The sequence below is a fragment of the Scyliorhinus canicula genome, chromosome 14 (genome assembly GCF_902713615.1).
Source record: "Scyliorhinus canicula chromosome 14, sScyCan1.1, whole genome shotgun sequence".
Lineage (NCBI taxonomy): Eukaryota > Metazoa > Chordata > Chondrichthyes > Carcharhiniformes > Scyliorhinidae > Scyliorhinus > Scyliorhinus canicula.
In genome coordinates this window covers 56,699,597-56,724,812 of record NC_052159.1, presented here as the reverse complement: position 1 = coordinate 56,724,812, position 25,216 = coordinate 56,699,597, and the positions used below count along the sequence as shown (strand labels likewise).

Here is a 25,216-nt window from a genome sequence, read left to right as displayed (position 1 = left end):
TGCGGGTATTATTGGGCGGCTAACGTCTCGATGGTACGTAAGTGGGTAATGGATGGGAAGGGGGCAGCATGGAAGCGGATGGAGATGGCGTCCTGTGGAGGCACAAGCCTGAAGGCACTGGTAACGGCGGCGCTGCCGCTCCCTCCAACGAGGTACACTACGAGCCCGGTGGTGGCGGCTACCCTCAAAATTTGGGGGCAGTGGAGGCGACACAGGGGGGAAGTGGGGGGCTCGGTGGAGGCCCCGCTGCGGGGGAACCACCGGTTTGTCCCAGGGAACATGGATGGCGGGTTCCCGGGGTGGCACAGGGCGGGCATTGGGAAGGTGGGAGACCTGTTCATTGATGGGAGGTTTGCGAGCCTTGGTGAATTGGAGGAGAGGTTTTAGCTCCCCCCGGGGAATATGTTCAGGTACCTTCAGGTACGTTTGCTAGGCGGCAGGTGGAGGGGTTCCCTTCGCTGCCCCCGCGGGGGGTAAGGGATAGGGTACTGTCGGGGATGGGAAGGTGTCTGACATCTACCAGGTGATGCAGGAGTTGGAGGAGGCGTCGGTAGAGGAGCTGAAGGCTAAGTGGGAGATGGAGCTGGGGGAGCAGATTGAGGAGGGGACATGGGTGGGCGCCCTGGAGAGGGTGAACTCCTCCTCTTCATGTGCGAGGCTTAGCCTCATCCAGTTTAAGGTGCTGCACTGGGCCCACATGTCCGGGTCATGGATGAGTAGGTTCTTTGGGGGCGAAGACAGGTGTGTCAGGTGTTCGGGGAGTCCAGCAAACCATGCCCATATGTTCTGGGCATGCCCAGCACTGGAGGCGTTCTGGAAGGGGATGGCGAGGACAGTGTAGAGGGTGGTAGGATCCAGGGTCAAGCCAGGCTGGGGACTCGCGATATTTGGGGTTGGGTTGAGCCGGGAGTGCAAGAGGCGAAAGAGGCCGATGTTTGGCCTTTGCGTCCCTAGTACCCGGCGGAGGATCTTGCTTCAGTGGAATGATGCGAGACCTCCGAGCATGGAGACCTGGATTAATGACATGGCGGGATTCATTCGGCTGGAGAGGGTCAAATTCACCCTGAGGGGGTCGGTACAAGGGTTCTTTAGGAGGTGGCAGCCTTTCCTCGACTTTCTGGCTCAACGATAAGGAACTAGGTCAGCAGCAACCCGGGGGGGAAAGGGGGGGGGGGTTTTTAGGGGGATAGTGTTTATGTTAATTTGCTAATTGTTAATTTCTTCTGTTTAGTGGGTTGGGGGGGTGGGGGGGTTTGTTATATGCGTTGGTACGGGTGCTGGGGGGTGTTTATTATTGTTATTGCTATTATTGTTCTGTTATTTATTTTTCAAAAATTCCAATAAAAATTATTTACAAAAAAAAAGAGGGTGCTAGGCCTTTTCTCATTAGAACGGAGAAGGATGAGGGGTGACACGATAGAGGTTTATAAGATGATCAGGGGAATAGATAGACAGTCAGAGACTTTTTCCTCGGGTGGAACAAACCTTTACAAGGGACATAAATTGAAGGTGAATGGTGGAAGATATGTCAGAGGCTGGTTCTTTACCCAGAGAGTAGTGGGGGCATGGAATGCACTGCCTGTGGAAGTAGTTGAGTCGGAAACATTCGGGACCGTTAAGCGGCTATTGGATAGGTACATGGATTGCGATAGAATGCTGGGGTGTAGATTGATTTGTTCTTAATCTAGGACAAAAGTTCGGCACAACATCGTGGGCCGAAGGGCCTGTTTTGTGCTGTATTTTCTATGTTCTATGTTCTAAATTGCTCTACACTGGACTTATTTCCTTTTCGATTTCTTATTTCCAGCCAAACTAATTTTATATCTTGATTTTCTGAAAACATAATTTCACACCGTTATACAGATATCATCCTTTATTAATAGAGCTACCCCACCTTCCCTTCGTTTCCTCCTATTCTTCTGAAATGGCAAATAATCTTGCAGCCATGTCACTTATGGCTAATGAAAACCATTTATTTTTATTTATACTATCAATTGACCCATCTTGTTATGAAGCATTCGATTCCGATTTTAGTCTGCCTAAAATCAAAAGTGGGAATCCATATCTGTTGCCCATAATGGATGTGTCTGATAGATTTTCAGAGGCAATTCCATTAAGGAACATTGTAGACGAATTAACCACATTTTTATTTACTAGAAATGGATTACCAAAAGAAATCCAATCAGATCAGAGATCAAATTTAATGTCAAAGTTATTCAAGGAAGTTACGGATAGCTTGGGAATCGAGCAATTTCGCTCAACAGCTTAACATCCAGAATCAGAAGGGACATTAGAAAGATGGCACCACCACCGGTTTGCTCTAGGAGAGTCCACCGGTTTGCTCCGGGGGGTTTTAGGGGTGGCAGCAGGCGGGGATCAAGCGGTGTGGGGATCTGTTTATAAACGGGGGGCTTTGCATGCTTGGAAGAGTTAGAGGAGGGGTTTGAGCTGCCTGGTGGGAATGGGTTCCGTTACTTGCAGGTAAGGGACTTTGTGCGGGGCAGGTAATGACCTTTCCGCACCTGCTGCCCCAGGGGCTACAGGATAAGGTAGTTTTGAAAATGAAGGGCAGCACGATGGCGCAGTGGGTTAGCCCTGCTGCCTCACAGCGCTGAGGTCCCAGGTTCGATCCCGGCTCTAGGTCACTGTCCGTGTGGAGTTTGGACATTCTCCCCGTGTTTGCGTGGGTTTCGCCCCCACAACCCAAAGATGTGCAGGCTAGGTGGATTGGCCACGGTAAATTGCCCCTTAATTGGAAAAAATGAATTGGGAACTTTTTTTTTAAGTTTTGTAAATGGGAGTGTCCAATCGGAAATATAGAAGGAGCTGATGGGCTGGGAGGGAGCCCCGGTCGGGGAGGTGAAGCGAAAGTAGGAGGAAGAGTTGGTAGTGTTGTACCTTTAAAACCTCTGCATTCAACCAGTTTACTTACTCAAAGTTTTACCCAGGTATCTTTATTTACGAGATGAACAAAGAACAAAACAGGTTCACAGTTTAATGCAAATTTATTCACAATTCTATTACTCAAGAAAATATGACAGACTCACAGCTGAGCTTTGGCTTTTACCCGCACTTCGTTAAAGGAGGCTGGCAGGCTTCGATCACTCGATGTTGATGTCTTCTCTGGGTTTGAAACCCAGGACCCTTTCTTCTTGTGATGGTTGTGCCTGGGCAATTCCCAGCTTCTCTCCCAAGATCTGTTGGATGCTGCTTTCTTAAACTGGCAAGCTTGGATTGAGTTATATGTATACGCCCACGATTGGCCATTGTCCTAGCCAGACTCCGACTGGTTAATGGGAAATACAGGATGCTCCTGTTTATCAATGGTGGTTCAATCAAGACCCATTGTCCTCCGAAACTCCCTTTGTCTGACCAACCATCAGCTCATTAAGGCGTCTGGTGGCTTCTTTTGGCTGTACTTTGTCATGCTGCAAAGTTGATCACCTGTGTCTGGAAGTTTGTTACATATTCATAGACTTGAGTGGGTAACCAAAGTCCATATCGCAATAATAGGTTTATGCTTTGACTTGAGTGTTTTTGCAGCCAGTATGGATTTCAGCCAAGGTTTCATGAGGCAGTTTCTGTTCCTGGTCCATGTGCATCCCCTCAGCCTGCCTTCAGTACCACAGTAGGGAGTTGGAGGCTGGGTTGTGGGAGGATGCCCTGAGGAGAGTTAACGCGTCCTTGTCGTGCGCCAGGCTTAGCCTGATACAATTTATGGTGGTCCACAGGGCACGTATGACTGTGGCCCAGATGAGCAGGTTTTTTGAAGGGGTGGAGGATAAGTGTTTGGGTGGGTCTGCAAATCATGTCCATATGTTTTGTGCATGTCCGAAGCTTGGGGATTCTGGCAGGGGTTTGCAGACGTCATTCAGAGGTTTTGAATGCCTCAATAAAAAATTTTACAAAAAAAAAAGGAAAGATGGCACCAAACTCGAAAGACCATGTTGACGGCCTATAGTCAGGATTAGCCAGAGGATTTGGATAAAGGAGTTTCATTTGCACTATTTGCAATTAGGGATGCAACTAATGAATCAACTAAATTTAGTCCATTTGTATTGATTTTTGGTCATGAGGTGAGAGGAGCACTTAAATTGATCAGAGAGAAAGTGGTGAGTCAGCAGTTGGAGACTACATTGTTGGACTATGTCTCAAACTTTAGGGAGCGGTTAACTAAGGCTGGTGAGTTGGCTAAGAAACATCTAAAATTGTCACAACAGGTGGTGAAGGAAGAGGATAAGAAATCAAAAGTTTGTAGTTTTGTTAGTGGGGATAAAGTACTCATATTACCACCAATGATAGGTGAACCATTAAAAGCAAGATTTAGTGGGCCTTAACAAATTGAAAGGAAATTGAGAGAGGTGAATTATATGATAAGAACGCCAGAGAGAAGGGAAATTCAGTGTCCTATGTTAATATGCTCAAAAGGTATATTAATTGAGAAGGGATGGGAGGATGATGAGAGTTAGTCGTTGTAACTTGGGGAGAAGCGATGGGCGATTCTGAGTTTGACATTCTTCAAATTAAATTTAATAATGAGCAAGTATTAAAAAATTGGGATAAATGATTGAATTACCTTCCAGAGGAAAATCAAAATTAGAGTTATTGCAGTCACATAGAGCTGTAAGTGGGAATAAATTAGGAAAAACTAAAGTAATTATGCATAATTTAGATATAGGATGTTGCTCGTTCTATGCTCAGGAGTCGCCAGGTGCCGTAAGAGACACCGTCACAAGTTGTCAAGTTCAAAGCAATAAATCTAAACACCGATCAGTAAGTCCAAACAATTAGTGTTTATTATAATAAATATAATAAATACTCATGCACACGCTAAAAGACTAATATTTATTCCTACTATTAAACGACTAAATACTTATCTAGAAAGGAACAGGCAAGGTCAGGGGGGCAAGGCCTTCGTCCCGTTCTTGGTCTGCAATTTCTGGTTATTAAAGTCGGCAAGAGTATAAGCAATGCCTGGGTCACGTAGCGATCGTTGTTTTGGCACTTACTGATAGATGGCTGACGCTCAACGGCCGGTGATGAGAGACAGGATCTGGAGGCTGGGTCGGAGTCTGGAGTCAGGATGCAACAGCCTAGGCCGGAGTCAGGAAGCAACAGACCGAATCATGTGCTTGACCTTCTTTTTATAGGTCCCAGGAGGTTCAGGCCCCCTTGGGGTGGTTCCCTCATCGATTGGGTCTTTCCCGATCGATACGTTTTGAACTCCCCTATCCTGGGGTCGTTTCTCGATGGCTGGGGCGGTCCCTAGTGGTCATTGTTCTGGTTTCTCTGGCGCCATCCTGACTGGGTAGCTATAGAAAAGTATCGATTGATACTTAAAATGTTTCTATTGTTTCTGGGACTGGGCCGGTATCATCTCCTTAGTATGCAGATCGCTTTCCTATTTGCACCTTTGGCTGGGTTTCTGCAACTGCCTTGAAACCGGTTTTGTACGTGCAAAAATGTTACTGCAAACTGTGTGTCCTTACTATGGCTGTTTTTCCCAGTATTCTTTGCAGTTCTCCATTTTGTATACTGGTGTCCATTTTAGAGGTTCCCATTAAACAACATCCATACAAACCCAATCCATTAAAGTTAGCACAGGTGCAAAAGGAAATTGACAGCATGCTTGAGGGCACTATCGTCAAATTGAGTTTCAGCAATTGGAGCTCACTGATTGTCATGGTACCAAAACTGGATGGAAGACAATGATTCTGTGTGGACTATAGAAAGGTCATCGCAGTTACAAAGTCAGATTTGTACCTTATTCCTCGTTTGGAAGACTGTTGCATAGATGGGACAAGCACATTTTAGTACCAAATTTATCTTAAAGGATATTGGCAAGTACCTTTATCAGACAGGACAAAGGAAGTTTCGTCTTTTGTGACGCCAAATGGTCTGTATCAATTTACAGTCGTGGCATTCCAAATGAATGCGCTGGCAACATTCCAAAAATTAACCCACGAGGTAATTTCTGTACTAAACAATTATGCAGTGTACTTTGACGATTTGGTGGTGTCCAGTGAAACATGGAAGGAGCATTTAGAATACCTGAAATAATTATTCAGTTGGCTAAAGGAACTTGGATTGGTGGTAAATTTGGCGAAGAGTGAATTTGCCAATGCTCAAGTCACCTTCTTAGGCGGTGCCATTGGACATGGTCAGATGGCTCCACGGAATGTGAAGACAAAAACCATTCGAGAATTTCCAATACCATCAACTGGGAGAAAAGTTCTGAGATTTCTGGGCATGAGTGGTTTCTACCAGAAATTCATGTCAAATTTCAACAATGTGATTGCTCCACTGACTGAATATCTGAAACAAACACAAAAATTCAGTGGACATCGGGAGGCGTTTGATAATTTGAAGACTGTTAACCACTGCACCAGTTGATGACACCTATTTGTGCTAAACCATTTACTGTGGCAATTGATGCAAGTGGTATGGATGTTGGTGCTGTACTGCTGCAGGAGGATGACTAAGGAATTGAAAGACCAATTGGGTATTTTTCTAGCAAACTGAACATTCAACAAAATATATTCAACCATCGAGAAAGAGACATTGCGTTTGGTATTGGCCTTGCAACATTTCAACATTTATTTTGGTAACTACAGTATTTATCTGACACAATTGTAAATACAGACCATAATCTATTAAAATTCTTGGACAAATTTAAAACTCAATCGCAAGCCTATTCAGATGGAGGCTATTATGAATTCTACATGTGGCAGGCAGGGAAAATGTGGTTACTGATGCTTTATCATGACTGTAACATGTGAGTGGACTAAAATGGACTGTATGCATGGTGATGTTTGCCAGTTGAACAATGTAAAATTATCTAGCGTATAGAGTATAAGTTGCATGTAATCTTAAGAAATGTTTAACGTTTAAGGGGTTTTAGAAAAATTAAGCCATCAGTTTACATTGCTATTCATTCCTTTGAAGAGGGAGTTGACGATTCAAATATTTCAGGAAAATTTGAGTATAAATTTATTGGGTAATTTAAGGCTTAAAAGCCTGAGCTTAGAATGTGTTTGACTACAGTAGTCATGTTTTTTTTAAAAAGTAGTCCTGTTCTGCAGGGTCTGGGTGGTTTTAATAGCCAGCAGGTGAAATTGACAAATAATGTGTTTTCCAGTCTGGTCTAATGCATACTTGTTTGCCTGGACAAGTCCCTGGGGAATTAATGTGCTTGAGTCCTTGGAAAGTTGATTTGTTTTTTTAGCTTGGGGAGATGATGTCAGTGCTGGAGTGGAGCTAAGAAAGGCACTTTCCTTTTGGAGAAAGGCTTTTGGAAATTAAATCTGGCCTGGCAACCCTTGGTTTTTTTGGATGACAAGTAAAGGCAGTTTGCTTTCCCAGTTGAATAGTTTTTTAAAAAAGAGCAATAATATTTTTAAAGTGGAGCAGTCTTGTCTGAAGATGTGGACGAGACTGAAATCACCCAGGTGGAGCAACTATTTGAAGGCATTCAGACATTCTGAAGGGGTTCTAACAAGAGCCAGTAATGGTTCTGTAAAGGAATATATTATATGCTCTGCTGATTTAAAGCTGAATTGAGAGCTGTATATTTCTTGAAGCTGTTCTTTTTCAGGTGTGAGGTTGAAGTTAATTTTAATATTATATTCATAATTAAGTTTGTGTTTTACAAATACCGAAGCCCTATTTTTTTTTAATGCAATCACTTCTGGAGCGAATCGTATTTTCTGCACAATCTTATAAATAAAGTAAAATATTGGGGTCTTGGTCCAATATCGTAGCCACTGTTGTGTCTGGTCTGGGATCGTAAGAGCAGCACGATGTAGACAACAATCAGGCATGGGCTGATAGGTGGCAAGTTGCATTCGAACCACGAAAGTGCTAGGGAATGATCATCTCCAACAAAAGAGAACCACACTCGAGAAGCTCAACACCATTGCGTCAAGTAACCTACACCTTCAACATTTAGTCCCTCAACCACCGACACGCAGTGGCAGCAATGTGTATCATCTACAAGATGCACAGCATCAACTCACCGAAGCTATTTTGACAGCACCTTCCAAACCTGTGACCTTTACCACCTAGGGCAAGGGCAGCAATGCAATGCAACACCAGAATCTGCAAGGTCCAATCCAAACCACACACCATTCTGACTTCAAACTATATCACTGTTTCATTCATTGTCGCTGAGTCAAATCCTGGAATTTCCACCCTAAAGCACTGTGAGTGTACCCAGGTACACCATATGGATTGCAGGTGTTAACCAACACCTTCTCGGGGGCAATTGTGTTGGGTGATAAATGCTGACCTCACAGCCTGTCCACATCCCGTGAAAAAATGAAAAAAGCTCCCTCCTTCCCCTTGCAGTTCCCCTTGAAACAAAAAACATTTCTGCCACGCTAGTCTTTGAATCAGTCTCTCATCGTTTTTACCCTATGCCAATTTGTTCATGGCCGAGGGAGTAATCCAGAGATAATTCCCTTGCGGTTTTTATTTTTAATTCAGCCCTTGGCCGCACCCCCCCCCCCCCCCCCCCCTAGCAGAACCCCTTTTTCAGTTCAGGCCTATTTGATTAGTACCCATGTGGACCACCACAACTGGATCCTATCCTCTCTTCTCCCCCCCCCCCCCCCCCCCCCTTCCTCTGCTGCTAAGTTCTTTTGCACTCCAAAGGATATGTTCTTAACTCTGCCACCAAGTAAGCAACACAGTCTTCAGGAGTCTTGGTCTCGTCTGCGGAAAACATTATCTATCCCCCTAAATATACTGTCCCCCTATTTTCTTTTAACTCCTGTGCCGCCACCCCCTCCCACTGCAATGGCATCCTTCCGTGGCGAGCTTGCTCATTATCCCTGTAGTCCTAATCCATACAAGCTGCAAGAACCTCCAACTTGTTTGGTAATTGCAATGACTGAGATTCCTCTGGTGTTGTCTTTTGGATCCCCGTACCTGCCTCAGTTACACCCTACCAACCCTGGCCATGGACCAAATTCAAAACATCTAACCTAAGAGGTGTAATTGCCTTCTGGAACAAAAAGTGTCCCTCCCTGTTGCATTGTAGGTTCTGAAGCTCAGACTTCAGTACATCAACTCTTGAGCTGAAATTCCTCGAGCTGCAAATACTTACTGCATATGGGTTTGCTGAGGATCACCAGCTCCCACACACTACAGCTGCAACGTACCACCTGCCCCGCCATCTTGATTGCATTTTATTCATGTAATTAAGTTTAGAAATATCAGTCAATTATCTGTAGTTGTAGCAATTTATTTATCTAGTTGAGCTAGAAATGTAATACAATATTTATATCATCCCTGTACCAGTTTAAACTACCAACCTGCTTCGGAGAGAGAAAAGAAATTTAAAATTCGCCAACCTGCTCATGTAATTAAAGCTCCCAAGCTTCAGGTCTCGCATTCCACTTCTGGCCTCAGGCCCCTCTCAGATAATGCTTTTTTTGTAAAAGTCAGAACAGCACCACCTCACACGCTGTACTGAATTCTCTCAGTCACCAGATTTCCAAGTTCATACTGTGTTGGGCCGCGTTCAGTGAGCCGCTGCTATTTTCATGATTGCTCACTTTGTGCAATTTGATTTGCAAGACTAACCATATTTATACTACCTGAAATTCCCGAAGAGGGAGTTTGTTTATCCCTGATTCGTAAAGAAACAACTATAATAGTAAATTACAGTTAAACGCTAAATATAAACTAGACTAGACTTTGGAAAGAGGTTAATCCTTAAAATTACTTAAATTCCCAAGCTCACTCCATCTTGAGCTCCACTCTGTACAATCTGCTGCCTTCATGCCTACTTACTTTGCATCTAATTTGTGATCTCCCTTCCCCAGTTCTTTGTCCTCAACTCCTTTAAAAAAAATTAATTTAGAGTACCCAATTCTTTTTTTCCAATTATGTGGCACTTTAGCACCTATCCTGTACATTGTTGGGTTGTGGTGGTAAGACCCACACAGACACAGGGAGAATGTGCAAACTCCACATGGACAGTGACCTGTGGGTCATCAACTCCTAATATGACCCTTAACCCTTTGCCTTCCTACTACCACTTCCTTCTAACTACCCCCTCACTCGCCACCCAAACCCTTTACACATTGAACCATCAGTTCAACATTACAACTGTATTCACTCCTTCCAACATCCACTCATTCCTAAGGGCAGGTAGCGACTTAGAGAAACACCCGACACTCACCCAGTTTCCTTCCTCACCTCCTGTTTCTATCCTCCCTTCCCGTCTGCTTCTCTGAATATCTGCCAGTTTTCAAATTTCAACATGTGCCTTTCTTTAACAAGATCCAGTTATGATGTCTGCCTTTCATGCTTTGTGTATCTATGTCACTCATCGTAATACATATTCTGAAGTTCGTAGAATTCAAAATCAAAGCTACACATTTTGTATGTCTACTACATTAATTAAGGTATCTGCTTTAAAAATAAAGAATCTTGCATCATTTAATCTTTCAAAGTTTGACAATTGCAATGAACAAGATTTGAAGAAGAGATATTAAGCAGGAAGTTGAAGATGCTGAAGAAAAATATTCAATTGGTACCTCTGCCTGGATATGTATTCTGGAAGATTAGGCATATTACCCATTGTGATTGTGCAGCCCAGATTCAGTTTGTATGGTCCAGGTTGAGATAAATCTTCAACTCCAAACTAGGCAGAGGCCAAGGTCTTGATGGCAAAATACAAAGTCCGTTCAAAATAATTGTAAGAATAAAAGAAATTCAAGGTGAAACTTTTTTTTTAACTTTGAAAATTAGTTGAAAACAACGCCTCTCTTCCCAGTCCCTGTCTATCATTCATTTTCTTATACACATGTCACTTTCTGAAGTTTATTTTTTAACTATATGTCTAACATGAAGCTTTGTATATATTTTGTATTTGCTTATTTCAGAGGAGGATGATTGGAAGCCTCTGTTGGTTCCTGTGCCTATTCCTGTGCCAGTTTATATACCAATACCTATGCACATGTATTGTAACAACTATCCAGTACCTGTCTCTATGCCTATTCCGGTAAGTTTAGCTTTCAAGCATGTATTTAATATGTTGGAAAATAAATCCTATGGATAGTTTTTTTTTAAAAAGAATTGTAAGCACAGGGCACTATCTACCGGCCGCATTACACCCGAAAGGCATTGCAGCCAATAGAGACTAGGAGATCCCTTTTCACCCTGGCAGTGCTGCCAGGAGCATTGGCAGTGTGCCAGACTGGTAGTGCCAATCTGGCAGTTTCCCGCGCTGCAAATCGGGCGTGGGGATACCCTGCGTGGGTCGGTGGGTGGGCCTTAAGAGCTCCTTATAGGTGAGTTGGGGATTTGGGGAATACGGGGTCGCATCGGGGTGGTCGTGAGATCGGGACACAATTTAAAAATGGCATCCCGATCTCCTTTTACAGTCAAGCGTCCGGAGAGGGGAGCTCCTCAGTGCAGAAAATGGGAGTGAGGGCAGCCTCGTCGGTGTGTTCCCCACTGAGGCCCCATATCTATCCGAATGCGGGTTCAATAGCATTGTGTTTCTTGCCGCTCCGAGTGCCAGGAAACACCCACTAAATATGCTCGCTGCAGGACTCTTCCCAATCGAGTACACCACGTCCACACTTTGAGCAAATGAAATGGATAAATGGAACCATTGTTCCACTTTTCTCTTTCCCCTAAACTTTCTAAATTTTAGCCACTGTTTTCCCTTTTCACATTGATAGCTTATTTGTCCCAAAATATGCGACAATTAATGATATATGTCTGGAGCAGGTACCTGTTCCAGTGTTTCTGCCTACTACCCTAGGGAATGCCGAGAAGATAGTTGAAACAATAGAAGATCTAAAAAGAAAGGTCCCTACAAATCCAATTGAAGCTGACATTCTTGCTATGGCGGAGATGATTGCTGAAGCAGAAAGAAATCCTGTATCTATGGAATTCTGTGGTAAGATTTAATACTTGTTTGAAATGGGAAGGAAATGGGAAATTATACAGTGTATAACTGGTGTTTCCATAGGTGCTTCTGGATAATAGCAATAAAATTGAAACAGTAATTTAAATTGAATGCATTACTGGGTTTGTAGTTTTATATAACACAACGAGAATGCCCAGGAATACCAGTGAAGTCTAAATGGAAGAATGGATTTACTATCCATTCACAGCAGCACGGTAGCATAGTGGTTAGCACAATTACTTCACAACTCCAGGGCTCCAGGTTCAATTCCCGGCTTGGGTCACTGTCTGTGTGGAGTCTGCACATTCTCCCCGTGAGTGCGTGGATTTCCTCCCACAGTCCAAAGATGTGCAGGTTAGGTGGATTGGCTATTCTAAATTGCCCTTAGTGTCCAAAAAGGTTAGGTGGGGTTAATGGGTTACAGGGGTAAAAGGGGAATAGGTGGAGGTGTGGGACTTAAGTGGGGTGCTCTTTCCAAGGGCTGGTGCAGACTCAATGGGCTGAATGGCCTCCTTCTGCGCTGTAAATTCTATGATCATTAATTGTGAAATCAGATTAAAAGAACTCATTTTGTTATTTCCAGGCTTGACTGTACTGCCACATTTCTCTTCCTGTGCTCACCCAGGAAAAATGTGCTCTTTGAAAACCCAAATCTTTCATGTTTTTAAAATCTCGGGCAGGATTCTCCGATTTTGAGGCTATGTCCGGAGGAAGTGTCTAGTTCGACGATGAAAAAATCGGCGAGGCCCCAACACCGACCCTCTGACCGGTGAGGGGCTAGCACTCGCTAAAACCCGCGGCGTTCACGAAATAAACGGCCGGAGAATTACCGGGTCCATTCACAAAAACTTGAGAGCACAAGTGAACCACACCGTCGTGAACTCGCCCCATTTGGGGCGGAACATCAGGGAGGGCCTTCAGGTAACGGTATGCGGCAAACTCCCCAATAATGCCATTTTGGAGGGGCAGAGCATCCGAAGACATCCCCGATTCAATCGTAAAAAGAGATTCTCTGCTTGATCGCCGATTACAAAATTGGTGTCGGCAAGTGGAAAAACCCATCCCTGATCTTTCACTGTTCCATTTGCTTTTTAAAAATTATAAAATTGAAAAGAGGAAATTGAAAATATTTTAAAATTACGATCATAGTGCAGCAGAAATTGAAGCTGCAAAGTGAAAATGGAAAATGAGGACTAAGGCTTATTTATTCATGGGGATGTTGATGTCACTAGCATAGCGGACGTGTCCATTCCCAAGACACTTGAAAAGGTAGTCGTGAAATAGGTACATTCGCAGTGCTGTTAGATAGGAAGTATCAGGGTTTTGACTCACCAATGATGAAGAAATGCAACTTAATTTTGGGTCAGCTGGGATGGGAGATTTCCACCAGTTGACCGAATTCTTTTGGATCATGGAATTCTAATCTGCAAATTTTTTTCCAACTTCTCAAATATATTGCACTTATTTTTAAAAAGCAACCCCGATTTCCAAACCCAACAATAGAAAAGGAACATTTGGTTGCAGGCTATTTCCTGTAACTGAGTGGATGTCTGTGTGCTGTACAATGTGTTGACTGACTTTTTTATTCGTTCATGAGATGTGAGTGTCGCTGGCTGGGCCAGCATGTACTGTCCCTCCATGAGGGCTTGAAGAGTCAACCACATTCTTGTGGTTGTCAGATGTGGTGCCAGAATGCAGACTGCTGGGTGAGGTGGGAGATATCAAATGCACACATGAACATCATAAAGTGCAGGGTCAAATGTGAGATTGCACGTGGCCTGAAGCATGAGGAGCTCAGGTGGACTTTAGAGCCTCTGTCAGCGAGGGAGAGGCTTCGGGGCCACTGTGAGCGAGGGAGAGGCTTCGGGGCCTCTGTCAGCGAGGGAGAGGCTTCGGGGCCTCTGTCAGCGAGGGAGAGGCTTCGGGGCCTCTGTCAGCGAGGGAGAGGCTTCGGGGCCTCTGTCAGCGAGGGAGAGGCTTTGGGGCAACTGTGAACAAGGGATTTTGAGGGGAGGGGCTTCGGGGCCACTGTTAGCGAGGGAGAGGCTCTGGCTTTGTCAGCGAGGGAGTGGCTTTGGGGCCTCTATCAGTGAGAGGGGGCTTTTGGGCCGCTGTCAGTGAAGGAGTGGCTTCAAGGCCATTGTCAGCGAGGGAGAGGCTTTGGGGCAACTGTCAGCAAGGGAGGGGCTTCAGGGCAACTGTCAGCGAGGGAGAGGCTTCAGGGTAACTCAGCGAGGGAGAGGCTTCGTGGCTACAGCGAGGGAAAGGCTTTGGGACCTCTGTCAGCGAGGGAGAGGCTTCAGAGCCTTTGTCAGCGAGGCTTCAGGGTCACTGTCAGTGAGAGAGAGGCTTCGGGGCCACTAAGTGAGGGAGAGGCTTTGGAGCCACTGTCATTGAGGGAGAGGCATCGGGGCTACTGTCATTGAGGGGAGGGGCTTCGGGGCCACTGTTAGCGAGGGGAGGGGCTTCGGGGCCACTGTTAGCGAGGGAGAGGCTCTGGCTTTGTCAGCGAGGGAGAAGCTTTGGGGCCTCTATCAGTGAGAGGGGGCTTTTGGGCCATTGTCAGCGAGGGAGAGGCTTCGGGGCCACTGTCAGCGAGGGAGAGGCTTCGGGGCCTGTCAGCGAGGGAGGTGCTTCGGGGCCACTGTCAGCGAGGGAGGTGCTTCGGGGCCTCAGTGAGGGAGAGGCTTCGGGGCCACTGTCAGCGAGGGAGAGACTTTGTGGCCACCGAGGGAGAGGCTTCAGGGTAACTCAGCGAGGGAGAGGCTTTGGGGCCTCTGTCAGCGAGGGAGAGGCTTCAGAGCCTTTGTCAGCGAGGCTTCAGGGCCACTGTCAGTGAGAGAGAGGCTTCGGGGCCACTAAGTGAGGGAGAGGCTTTGGAGCCACTGTCATTGAGGGAGAGGCATCGGGGCTACTGTCATTGAGGGGAGGGGCTTCGGGGCCACTCTCAGCGAGGGAGAGGCTTCGGAACCAGTCATTGAGAGAGGAGCTTCGTGGCTACTGTCATTGAGGGAGGGGCTTCGGGGCCACTGTCAGCAAGGGAGGGGCTTCGGGGCCACTGTCAGCGAGGGAGAGGCTTCGGGGCCTGTCAGCGAGGGAGAGGCTTCGGGGCCACTGTCAGCGAGGGAGAGGCTTCGGGGCCACTGTCAGCGAGGGAGAGGCTTCGGGGCCACTGTCAGCGAGGGAGAGGCTTCGGGGCCACTGTCAGCGAGGGAGGTGCTTCGGGGCCTCAGTGAGGGAGAGGCTTCGGGGCCACTGTCAGCGAGGGAGAAGCTTCGGGGCCTGTAAGCGAGGGAGAGGCATTGGGGGACGCAGTCAGCATGAATGAACCTTCATGGGGCCACCATCAGCACAGGAGAGGCTTTGGCGGTGCCGTCGATGCGGCAGTGGCTTTGGTGGTGCCGTCGGCGCAGGAGATCCTTCGGGGATTCTCTGTCAGCTGAGGTCTCTTGTCCCCAAACTTGAGTGAGCAGATTTTCGCTGTGATTATTCTTTGTCAACCACCAGGTTAAATCTATCCTGGTCAAAACGTTTATACGGAACAGAGTTTTGGGCGACCTCAAATTTAACAGATAAGGGATATGGGAGGCTAGCCAGGGACACTTTAGTCAAATCTAGAGGTAACAAAAATGTGGATGTGAGTAGCAGCAGCAGCAGCAGGAAACTGAGGCATGGGTGTCACAGAGGTGGAAAGAGGCAATCTTAGTGATGGTGCAGATGTGTGATTAGAAGCTCATCTTGGAGTCGGAGAGTCTGGTTCACCTCAGAGTGGGATGAAGTCAGGAGCAAGTGAACAGACTGAAGACAATGATGGTCTTGCCCCAACTGTTACAGGGATTGCCTGGCCCTGCTGAAAGTCAATAGACTTTTGACCGGTCCACCCCATTCACCATAGAGAGTCTCACCACAGCAGGGCCGGAAAATCCTGGCCAATGGCTTCAGTCTTCCCAATATTTAAAGGAAATTTCTGCCCATCTAGTACTGAATGTCGAACAAGCGAGACTTTGGTGAGGTGATGGTATGATAGAGCTGGTTGTTGTCAGTTTACGTGTGGAAACTGAAGTATTTATAATACATTAGAATTGATATAAAATCTTATTAAGCTTGTGATTTACATCATATGCCTATGTTCAACTGTCCAAATTGAGCTATAATGGCCTGGAGTCTCCTCGATCCAAATGTTGTTGCTGCCCATTTTGCCGATGTCAAGTTAATCACGGGTATCTTAGCTATCCCATTTGACTGCAATGAAATTTAAAATAAACATAAATATGTTATACAGCCTCAGCAGTCCATCCCGACTCTTGTATTCTACACCTCGTGACATGAAGGCTAACATTGCATTTTCCTTCCTAATGGCCAACTGAACCTGCATGTTAAGGAACCCTGAACGAGGACTCGTAAGCCCCTTTGTGCTTCTGATTTCCAAAGACTTTTCCCATTTTCCAATGCTTTAATGCTAGTTGTGAAATGACGACATTGAGGCCAGCAAAACCTGCCTGGAATCCCAAATATGTACTGAGAGGGAGAGAGTGAATGAGCAACCATATCTATACAGAGAGTTCATGGTGGCCTGTAGTGTGCGCTGTTGTATAATGTGTTTTGTTTAGGGAGTCGGGCAGCTTTTGTACTTCTCCAAGAATTGTGCTTTCCCTCACTGAAGCTGCCTTTAGCAGTGCTGTGTGGGAGTCAGTGACTGAAATAGGTTTAGTTTTGTTTTTATTATTTCATAATCTTATTAAAAAATCACAGTTGGAGAAAAACTGTAGTTGTATGTTCGTTATGTCAGTGATGTTTTTGTTGAAGTTTTAAATAAATTTAGAGTACCCAATTCTTTTTTTCCAAATAATGGGGCAATTTAGCATGGCCAATTCACCTACCCTGCATATCTTTTTGTGTTGTGGGAGTGAGACCCACAGAGACATGTGTAAACTCCACACAGACAGTGGCATAGGGCTGGGATCGAACCCGGGTCCTCGGCGTCGTGAGGCAGCAGTACTAACTGCAGCTCCAACGTGCTGCCCGGTTTTTGTTGAATCTGTGGTATCTATTTGGTGTGTCTCAGTGCTGTCAAAACAGTAGAAGTATGGTAGTGCTAATTCTGGTGTTTTGTTTTTTGATTTCCAAATTGGTGGAACTGAGACGCTCAACGAGAGTAAATGCAATAACATTTGGAAATAGCGGGCATATGTCACAAGATTGAGCACTATGTGATCAATTTGCCAGGAATTTGTCAAATCTGTTTTTGTATTGGATTGCCCTTAAAGCATCCAGCATCAAACAACTGAGTTCAGGGAAAGCCAGGTTCATATGTGGTCAACAGTCTGCTGTTAAAGGCACCGCTGCAGACCACAACGAACAAGGCATGTATTTAAAATGTCCTTGCCTGAATGTGGACCCAGAAGTAGCAGACCACTGCTGCCCTCTTGATCTCAGCCATGACACACCCTCCATAATTGCCACCACCCTCCCTCCTGGTCATCCCTTTTCTCAATCCCCTTTGGAGACTTTCTTGAGAGTCAGTACTTGTGTCACAGCAAGCCAATTTTCCAAGTCAGCAAACTGCCTAGCAATGCTCATTCGAAGGAGGGGGCTGAACCTTGCATGCCTCTTGTTGGATGCACTCTTAATGCCTAGTCCCTGTTTACTAGCATTAAGCGTTCATAGAATCCCTACAGCGCAGAAGGAGGCCATTTGTCCCATTGAGTCTGCTCCGACTCTTCGAATGAGCACTGTACCCATGTCCACCCTTCCCTGGATACTAAGGGGCAATTTATCATGTCCAATCCACCTAACCCACACATCTTTGGACTGTGGGAGGAAAGCGGCGCACCCGGAGGCAATCCACGCACACAGGCAGAACATACAAACACCACACAGTGACCCAAGGCTGGAATTGAACCCGGGTGCCTGGTGCTGTGAGGCAGCAGTGCTAACCACCGTGCCACCCTTGATTATCAGAAACCAGAAAGTTGAGAAAACTAGTATTCTGTGACCCAATTATTTTTCTTGTTGGACTAACTTTCCTTATTTTGACCATTTGACTGGCTTTCATTGTGGAAAACATCAACTTACATTTCGCAACAACATTTTTTCTGCATAAAAATAAATTAAATTTCAAGAAATCTGGTGTGCCTACTATGTCACTTAAAAACGGTTCAAAAGTATCCAAGTGTATAATTTAGTCTTAATAATCTGCAGTATCTATGCTGAACTATTGTGAAAATCTGTTCTTAGGTATTGACAACGATGAGAATGGTGAACGTTTCTTGGATGTTTTTGGGACTATTAAAGATGACCTGGAAGAGCAATCCAATGTGCCTGGTAATCAGTACGAACCTGCACTGGACTTGGAGATTGATTTTCCAAGAAGTAGGTTCCTTAAGTAAAATTACACTAATTATAAATATTTTTATAATAGGGGCTTTTCACAGTAACTTCATTGAAACCTACTTGCGACAATAAGCGATTTTTCATTTTATTTCCAAGCATGCCTTTGTTTAGCTATGTAAGAATATTTTCTCCTCCGTCTCATTTCAGTGTTGCAAGCAAATAGTTTGAGGTGTAATTATGAATGCTGCAAGTTGCTATCTGCTCATATGTATTCAACTGTATTGATTAGGTTAGAAAAGTAAGAACAATAACCTAAGCTAGAAGACATAAATTCTGCTGTCAGATCAATGCAGAAAAATGTAAAGAATACATTTTGGAAAAAGATTAATGGAAGAAAATATACCTTGAATGGTAAAGTTTGACTTATGTAGAGTAGATGAGATACAGGGTTTGCATTCGGCACTGATCATTACAGGTAGTAGGATAAGTAGAGAGGGAACGTAAAAGTACAACCCAGTGTCTTTAAGTTTGGGATTAGTGTCTTAGGTGGCAAAAGTACTGTTGAACTTGCACCAGTAGGCTGCAACATCAGTAATAATCTTTATTAGTGTCACAAGTAGGCTTACATTAATACTGCAATGAAGGTACTGTGAAAATCCCCAAGTTGCCACACTCCATCGCCTGTTTGGGTACACTGAGGGGGAATTCAGAATGTCCAATTCACCTAACAAGCACGTCTTTTGGGACTTGTGAGAGGAAAGCAGAGTGCTCAAAAGGAAATCCACGCAAACACTGGGAGAACGTGCAGACAGTGACCCAAGCCGAGAATCAAACCCGGGTCCCTGGCGCTCTGAAGTGACAGTGCTAACCACTGTACTACCATGCTGTAACCTATACTGTCTTGAGTACTCAATTATTTAGAAGCACATACAATACATAGTATGGCACCGAATCATTATTGTAGGGTTTTTTAGTCATGAAGAGCAATTTGAGAAGTTGAGGCTCGTTGTAGTAGATCTGATGATCATCATCAAGATTCTGACGGTTAAATGATAAATACATTGAACAGGCGACCCATTTTTAATTTCCAGTGCTGGCAATGGTATTGGGATGGCAGAAATTAAAAATAATTACAAAACTGATTAATGAGTATGTCAAAAAAAATTCTTCACAAAGAACCTAATGTGGATTTCTCTGCTACTTGTGAAAAGTCAAATGGCTATTTGAAAAGAGTGAGCAGAGGAGTAATTTTGCTAAGAAAAACACCAGCGTAGACTTATTTTATTCATTCAAGGGATGTAGACCTTTCTGGCTAGGCCAATATTTATTGCTGATCCATAATTGCCCTTGAGAAGGTAGTTTCTTGAACACTGCAGTCCATGTGGCATAGGTAAACCACAGTGCCATTATGGAGGGAGTTCCAGATTTCTGATTCAGCAACACTGAAGGAACAGACTTCACCAAACAGTCTATTTCGGTGGATTCTGTCTATATTGTCGAGTAACAAACGATTGGGAAATATTTTAGAGTAGCCAATTAACTTGTCCTTGTGAAATCCCCACTTGCTGTCTGACTGAAGCCAAGGGCTGAATATTTCCAATGGTATAGCTACTCTTCTAACCATCCAAAGACTCCCTGTCAACTCTGACTGCCCTGCAACCATTTCACACTTAAATGAGCATTAATTGGCTGCAGGTGGGACTTCCACTCCTCATTCTGGAAGAGGTTTTGCCTTTGAGAACATGTTGATCAATCTGTTTGGCCAGCTGCTCGCCAGTCCATGCAGCAGCTGGAGCTGCAGTGGTCAGAAGAGCAAGTACCTTAACATTCCAGAGCCTAATACCTAGGACTGGACAGAGCAATGAAGGCCTGGTTGAATGGAGAGTGGGTATTTGAAGTTTCTGGAGAAGGTGATCCAGCAGCCACCGGATCTTGGGCAGGGGTTGCACGAAATCAGAAGGGGGATTCTGAAAATTGAGGCAAGGGTGAGTGGCTCATCCAAGGCCTTGCCCGGAGAGCATGAATTTCAAGCCCAAGAAGCTTGAGATTTGAGAAATGTTAACCTGGATCCTAACACCGTTTTCCATTAACAGTCAACGGTGCTGTAGGTCAGTAATTGACCTACATGGCAACTCATTTGATTTCTACCTATTAAAATATAAATGTCTAGCCTTGTTTATCAATTTGCCTCCATCCAATCTTTGCCTGGAAAATTAAATTAAATTATTCCTAACTGGATATAACTTGGTACGATCCCTCTATAGTTGTCTCAACACAATTGTTAAATTAATGAGGCAAATGTGGTGAATCATAATAGCATAATTCACACTGTTATCACACATGTTGTATCATGCCTCTGTAAGCTCGGCACACGAGCAGTTGCGCGGCTCTGCCCCTAGGGGGGCGGGGAGGTGTACTGGGAATGTACGGAAGTTTGTCCTGGGCTCCACCTTTGGCTCCGCCCATGACTCCTCCCCCCCCACTGGTTGTATAAAGCTTGGCAGTCGGAGCCTGCCTGCCAGTTCATCTAGAGTTCATCTCATCACAGGCAGGCTCTGTTGTAAGACAATTAAAACCACTGTTCTCTTCTAACCATGTGTCACGTGAATTGATGGTCTCATCAGCAAGTTATTTCATGTCCAAGTTTAACAGGTAATGCAAGGTCCAGTTAGAAAAACTAAAGTTATCATAGGTTACCATGAAGCGAGCTAGGCAGGTATACATACGCATTGTGTTTTGGTGATTGATCCAGAAACCTTTAAATCCTTTTTTGGGGGTATGGTACAACTTTTGGCATGTCAAAATGTTCCCATTGTTATATTGCAATGCTTCCTCTCATTAACGGAGTAGTGAGGTTTTAATTTGGAGCAAGACCTTGTATGCACTGGAATTAGAAATGATCATCTGGATAAAATAGCAGTGGAGCAAAAGCCATGAAGGATATGTGTCCGAATGATTTCTGTGCATTAGATTGCTGATGTTTATGGTAAACTTTTTGTACGATGAGCCATCATGTACACTGAAGAATTTGTATTTTAACAGCTGCAGAAGAGTTGGATACTGAAAGTGAATATCTGTTACCTCCAGTCTTTGGAGAAGAATATGAAGACCAGCCTAGACCTCAATCTTTAAGAAAGGTATGGGAATATTTTGTTGAAACTATTCAAAAATGTTCATGTTTTATACTTTAATATGAAAGTTTATCTTCAGAATCTTCTGTTTTTAGCATTATATTTAAAAGTGCAATTTTAATTTTATATATAATATGAGCTGAAATATCTAGTTTAAGAAACCTTTACCCCAGTGAGCGGTACATATTACTGTCAATGTATCAAGATTTTCTTTGTCTTTCCGTCACCTTTGCCTCATTATTTTACTGTATCTTACATCATACACTGTTACAAAGCCAAAACTATCTTGTTACTTTCATATTAATTAACAAATTGCAGATCTACATGGGGTGATTTTTACTTTGTGAACTGTCATTGTGGGCTTACTGGCTAGAGCTAACTCAGACATTTATTAAATCGGTATTCTGTGTGTGATGAATCTTGCCCTGTGCCACCAAATTACTTTTGTAATGTCACTGATAAGTTCTACTTTCATAGGGTGCAAAGCAGAAGGCACTTTCTGATAGTCATTCTCAAGATGGTAGCCTTGTCACTCCTGAGATTGGTTTTACATTAAGTTACATTTATGGTATAAATGCATGGAAGCATTGGATTGTAACCAAGAAAGCAAAAAGTGAGGATACCGTCGAAATGGATGGATATAACTCTGCTTGTAAGTTGCATCTTTTTTGGTCAAATATTTCACACTTATAATCTTTAGTTACAGATTTTCAGTGAGCATGATAAATGAGCTGCATCTCAGTCTACAGACCGGTAGCCTGGTAGGTATCAGGAAATAGATGTTAAGGAAGCAAAAGCAAGAGAGAAAACGGGATACTGAAAACCATGAACATTAAATAAGAAACAACCCGAGAAGTAAAAGAGGAAAAAAAGAAATGAGAAAAAGTAGTCAGAGAACAAAGCGGTGAAAACAAATCAAAGAAAAGGAAAATAACCAAATTGCAGGGGGTGCAGTGCAAAAAATAAAGCAAATGTTTTGGAAACCTAGTACTCGCGCCTACAGTTACATTTTATAAATATCGCAGTGATTGGCCCATGTGCAGACAGTAGCTACAATTAAACATGAATTGCTACATTATAGCTAGCCACCTTCTGTCAGTGGTTATTTTTTTATTTATTTTTATAAATTTAGAGTACTCAATTCATTTTTCCAATTAAGGGGCAATTTAGCATAGCCAATCAACCTACCCTGCGTATCTTTGGGTTGGGGGGCCGAAACTCACGCAAACATGGGGAGAATGTGCAAACTCCACACGGACAGTGACCCAGAGCCGGGATCGAACCTGGGACCTCAGCGCCGTGAGGCGGCAGGGCTAACCCACTGCGTCACCGTGCTGCCCTGTCAGTGGTTATGGTAGTTATAAATAAAATTATTTTTAAAAATTCATTCATTTTGAAATGTTGTGCCAGGCTGAACATTTCCCTGTCACCACTGCTATAACAGTAAAACTGGACTGAGGCAAGTGGTTACTGGTTCTGTCCTGGAGACAGTTAGGTCTCAGGCGAAGTCCTGGGAGCCATTTATAGCCCAGTCCAGCAGGGAGCCTGGAGTTCAGAAACAAGTGTATACTCTGCTTTCTAGCTGTAAAATGGTAAATTGCATTTTTACATACACCAGTTAATGTCCTTGTCACATTTTGTAATTCATACTTTCTTAAAAGTCATATTTAGCATCATCGCCTTGATCATATTTTTGGTGTATGAATTCGCTATGGAATTTAGTTAATGATACAAGAAAACATTGTTGCCTGGTTAAAAGAAAACAAAATGTTCTGATTTAAGCTGTTGGATATTGCAAGAGTTAGATTTCATCTCTCTTACTGAGACAGAAGTACAACAATATGCATTGTAGAAGGCACGGTGATACAGTGGTTAGCACTGCTACTGCATAGCTCCAAGCACCCAGGTTCAATTCTGGCCTCGGATGACTATCTGTGTAGAGTTTCTACTTTCTCCCCGTGTCTGTGTGGCTTTCCTCCCACAGTCCAAAGATGTACAGGATAGGTGGATTGGCCATGTTAAATTGCTCCTTAGTGTCCAAACGATTAGGTGGGGTTACGCAAATAGGGTGCCAGTGTGTGTCTCGATAAGGTGCTCTGTCAGAGGTTTGGTGCAAACTTGATGGGTCGAATGGCCTCCTTCTGCACTGTAGTGAATCTATGTTCTATATAATAGATTTCATGCAAACAACAGTAATGGCATTCCATAAATAGGAAAATCTTTAGGTAGAAAGAGAGAAATTAGGAGAAGGTAGCTGAGCTTGGTTGAAGAGAGATTTTTGACGGTGAACAACTCCAAGGCCAGAGAGGAACTTTGGCCCATTTCTGTGGCTGACCGATCAGCCATGACCCATATACCAAAATACCTCTGACCATGCATTGACCTACCGACAGCAGCTCCAGTACACTGGAGAGAAGGTCAAGACAAAAGTGAATCTCGTATGGAAACTGGCTGTATCATGTGAGGCAGCAGACTCATCCACACTGTTTCATTTGCCTTGGTCTATCCAACAGCAGCATACTGCTGCTCAACCTTGCTTAAGAGTCATCACATAAATGTAGTAGATATCCACTTCCAGAAAATCATGAGGTAGTCTGGGTAGATGAACCCAACACAACCCCAGTGGCTTACTGTGCTAACACACATTGAACCTCCTTACGTCTGCAAGAAAAACATCTTCCTCAAAGAACACCACCAACTAACAGCAGCAAAGCACTCCCATTGACCCAGGCCCTCAAAGAAAAAAGGCGACAGTCTTAAGGCCTGGAAAATCCCTGGCAGCATAGTGCATGCTGCTGGCTGTTTAAACCACAGATTCTGTCTGGTGCATGGAGCAGTAGTGCCCAAGACTTATCGACGTTTGGTACGCAGTTGGCGGGAGGGGGGTGGCATGGGGTTAGGGAGCAGTAAAGCCTAAGCCTGATGCAGAAATCCTCTTTGGAACACTTCGAAACGGTGGCTGCAGAGTATGTAAATGAAGATGTGTCAGAACTTGGAATTCCTAATCTGGGTTATTTATTGCTTTGTTTCAATTTGCGCAGTGGAAGGGAACGTGTAACGGTTGGTGACTTCTGATCTCCAGCAAGAAATTACAGATTTTTTCACTGCATTAAAAATGCTCACAAAAGCACAAACAATTTTTCTTTGTTCAGTGAGATATTATGTAATTGGCTTTAAAATGCAATATGCTATAATACTTGTGCATTGCTGAAAAGGAGAAACGCTCATTGTGCAAGAATCTTTCTTTTAAAAAAATGCAGCAGCATATCGAGAATCAAGCATGCAGTTATTGTCAAAAGTATTATTTGTTAACCAGCATACTTTTAAGAAATGGACTCTGAACAACATTAATTAGAATTCTAAAATTAATTTGGCCACTTGCTCTGCTAATTATTTAGATTAATACAGTTTGTTTGAATTTTCATCGAATCAAGTCCAATTGATTGGTTTTGCAAATAAGAATAAAATTGACAAGTTAAGGGACATTTTTGACACAACATAACTAGCTACCCAGGAGGGAGCGGTGGGGCCCCCAAGTCTCTGCCAATACAAACTTTCTTTCACAGCCTCACTGTGAAGGGGCATGTGAGGTCCCAGGGCAACTTGGTGTTGCTGTAAGGTTATTCTCTCTTCCTGCTGCCAGACCTGCTGAGTTTTTCCAGCATTCTCTGTTTGTGTTTCAGATTCCAGCATTTGTGCAGTGTTTTGTTTTATTATTGTGTTGGAAATTTGGGTTGGGTTGGGAAGAGGAGCTGCCAAGTACGTGGTGGAGGTGAGCAGGAGTGTTTTGAAGAGGGATAAGTGTGTGCGTGCTTGTGATGGAACG

General features: G+C 44.1%; 1 protein-coding gene across 1 annotated transcript in view; it reads left to right on the top strand.

Moving 5' to 3' along the window:
* Positions 1-25,216, top strand: part of zmym2 (zinc finger, MYM-type 2) — a 180,209-nt gene that overhangs the window by 127,123 nt on the left and 27,870 nt on the right. The window contains 5 exon segments of the mRNA XM_038817980.1: positions 10,893-11,011; positions 11,746-11,917; positions 18,164-18,298; positions 21,302-21,396; positions 21,868-22,042. Coding sequence (XP_038673908.1) covers positions 10,893-11,011; positions 11,746-11,917; positions 18,164-18,298; positions 21,302-21,396; positions 21,868-22,042 — 696 coding nt within the window.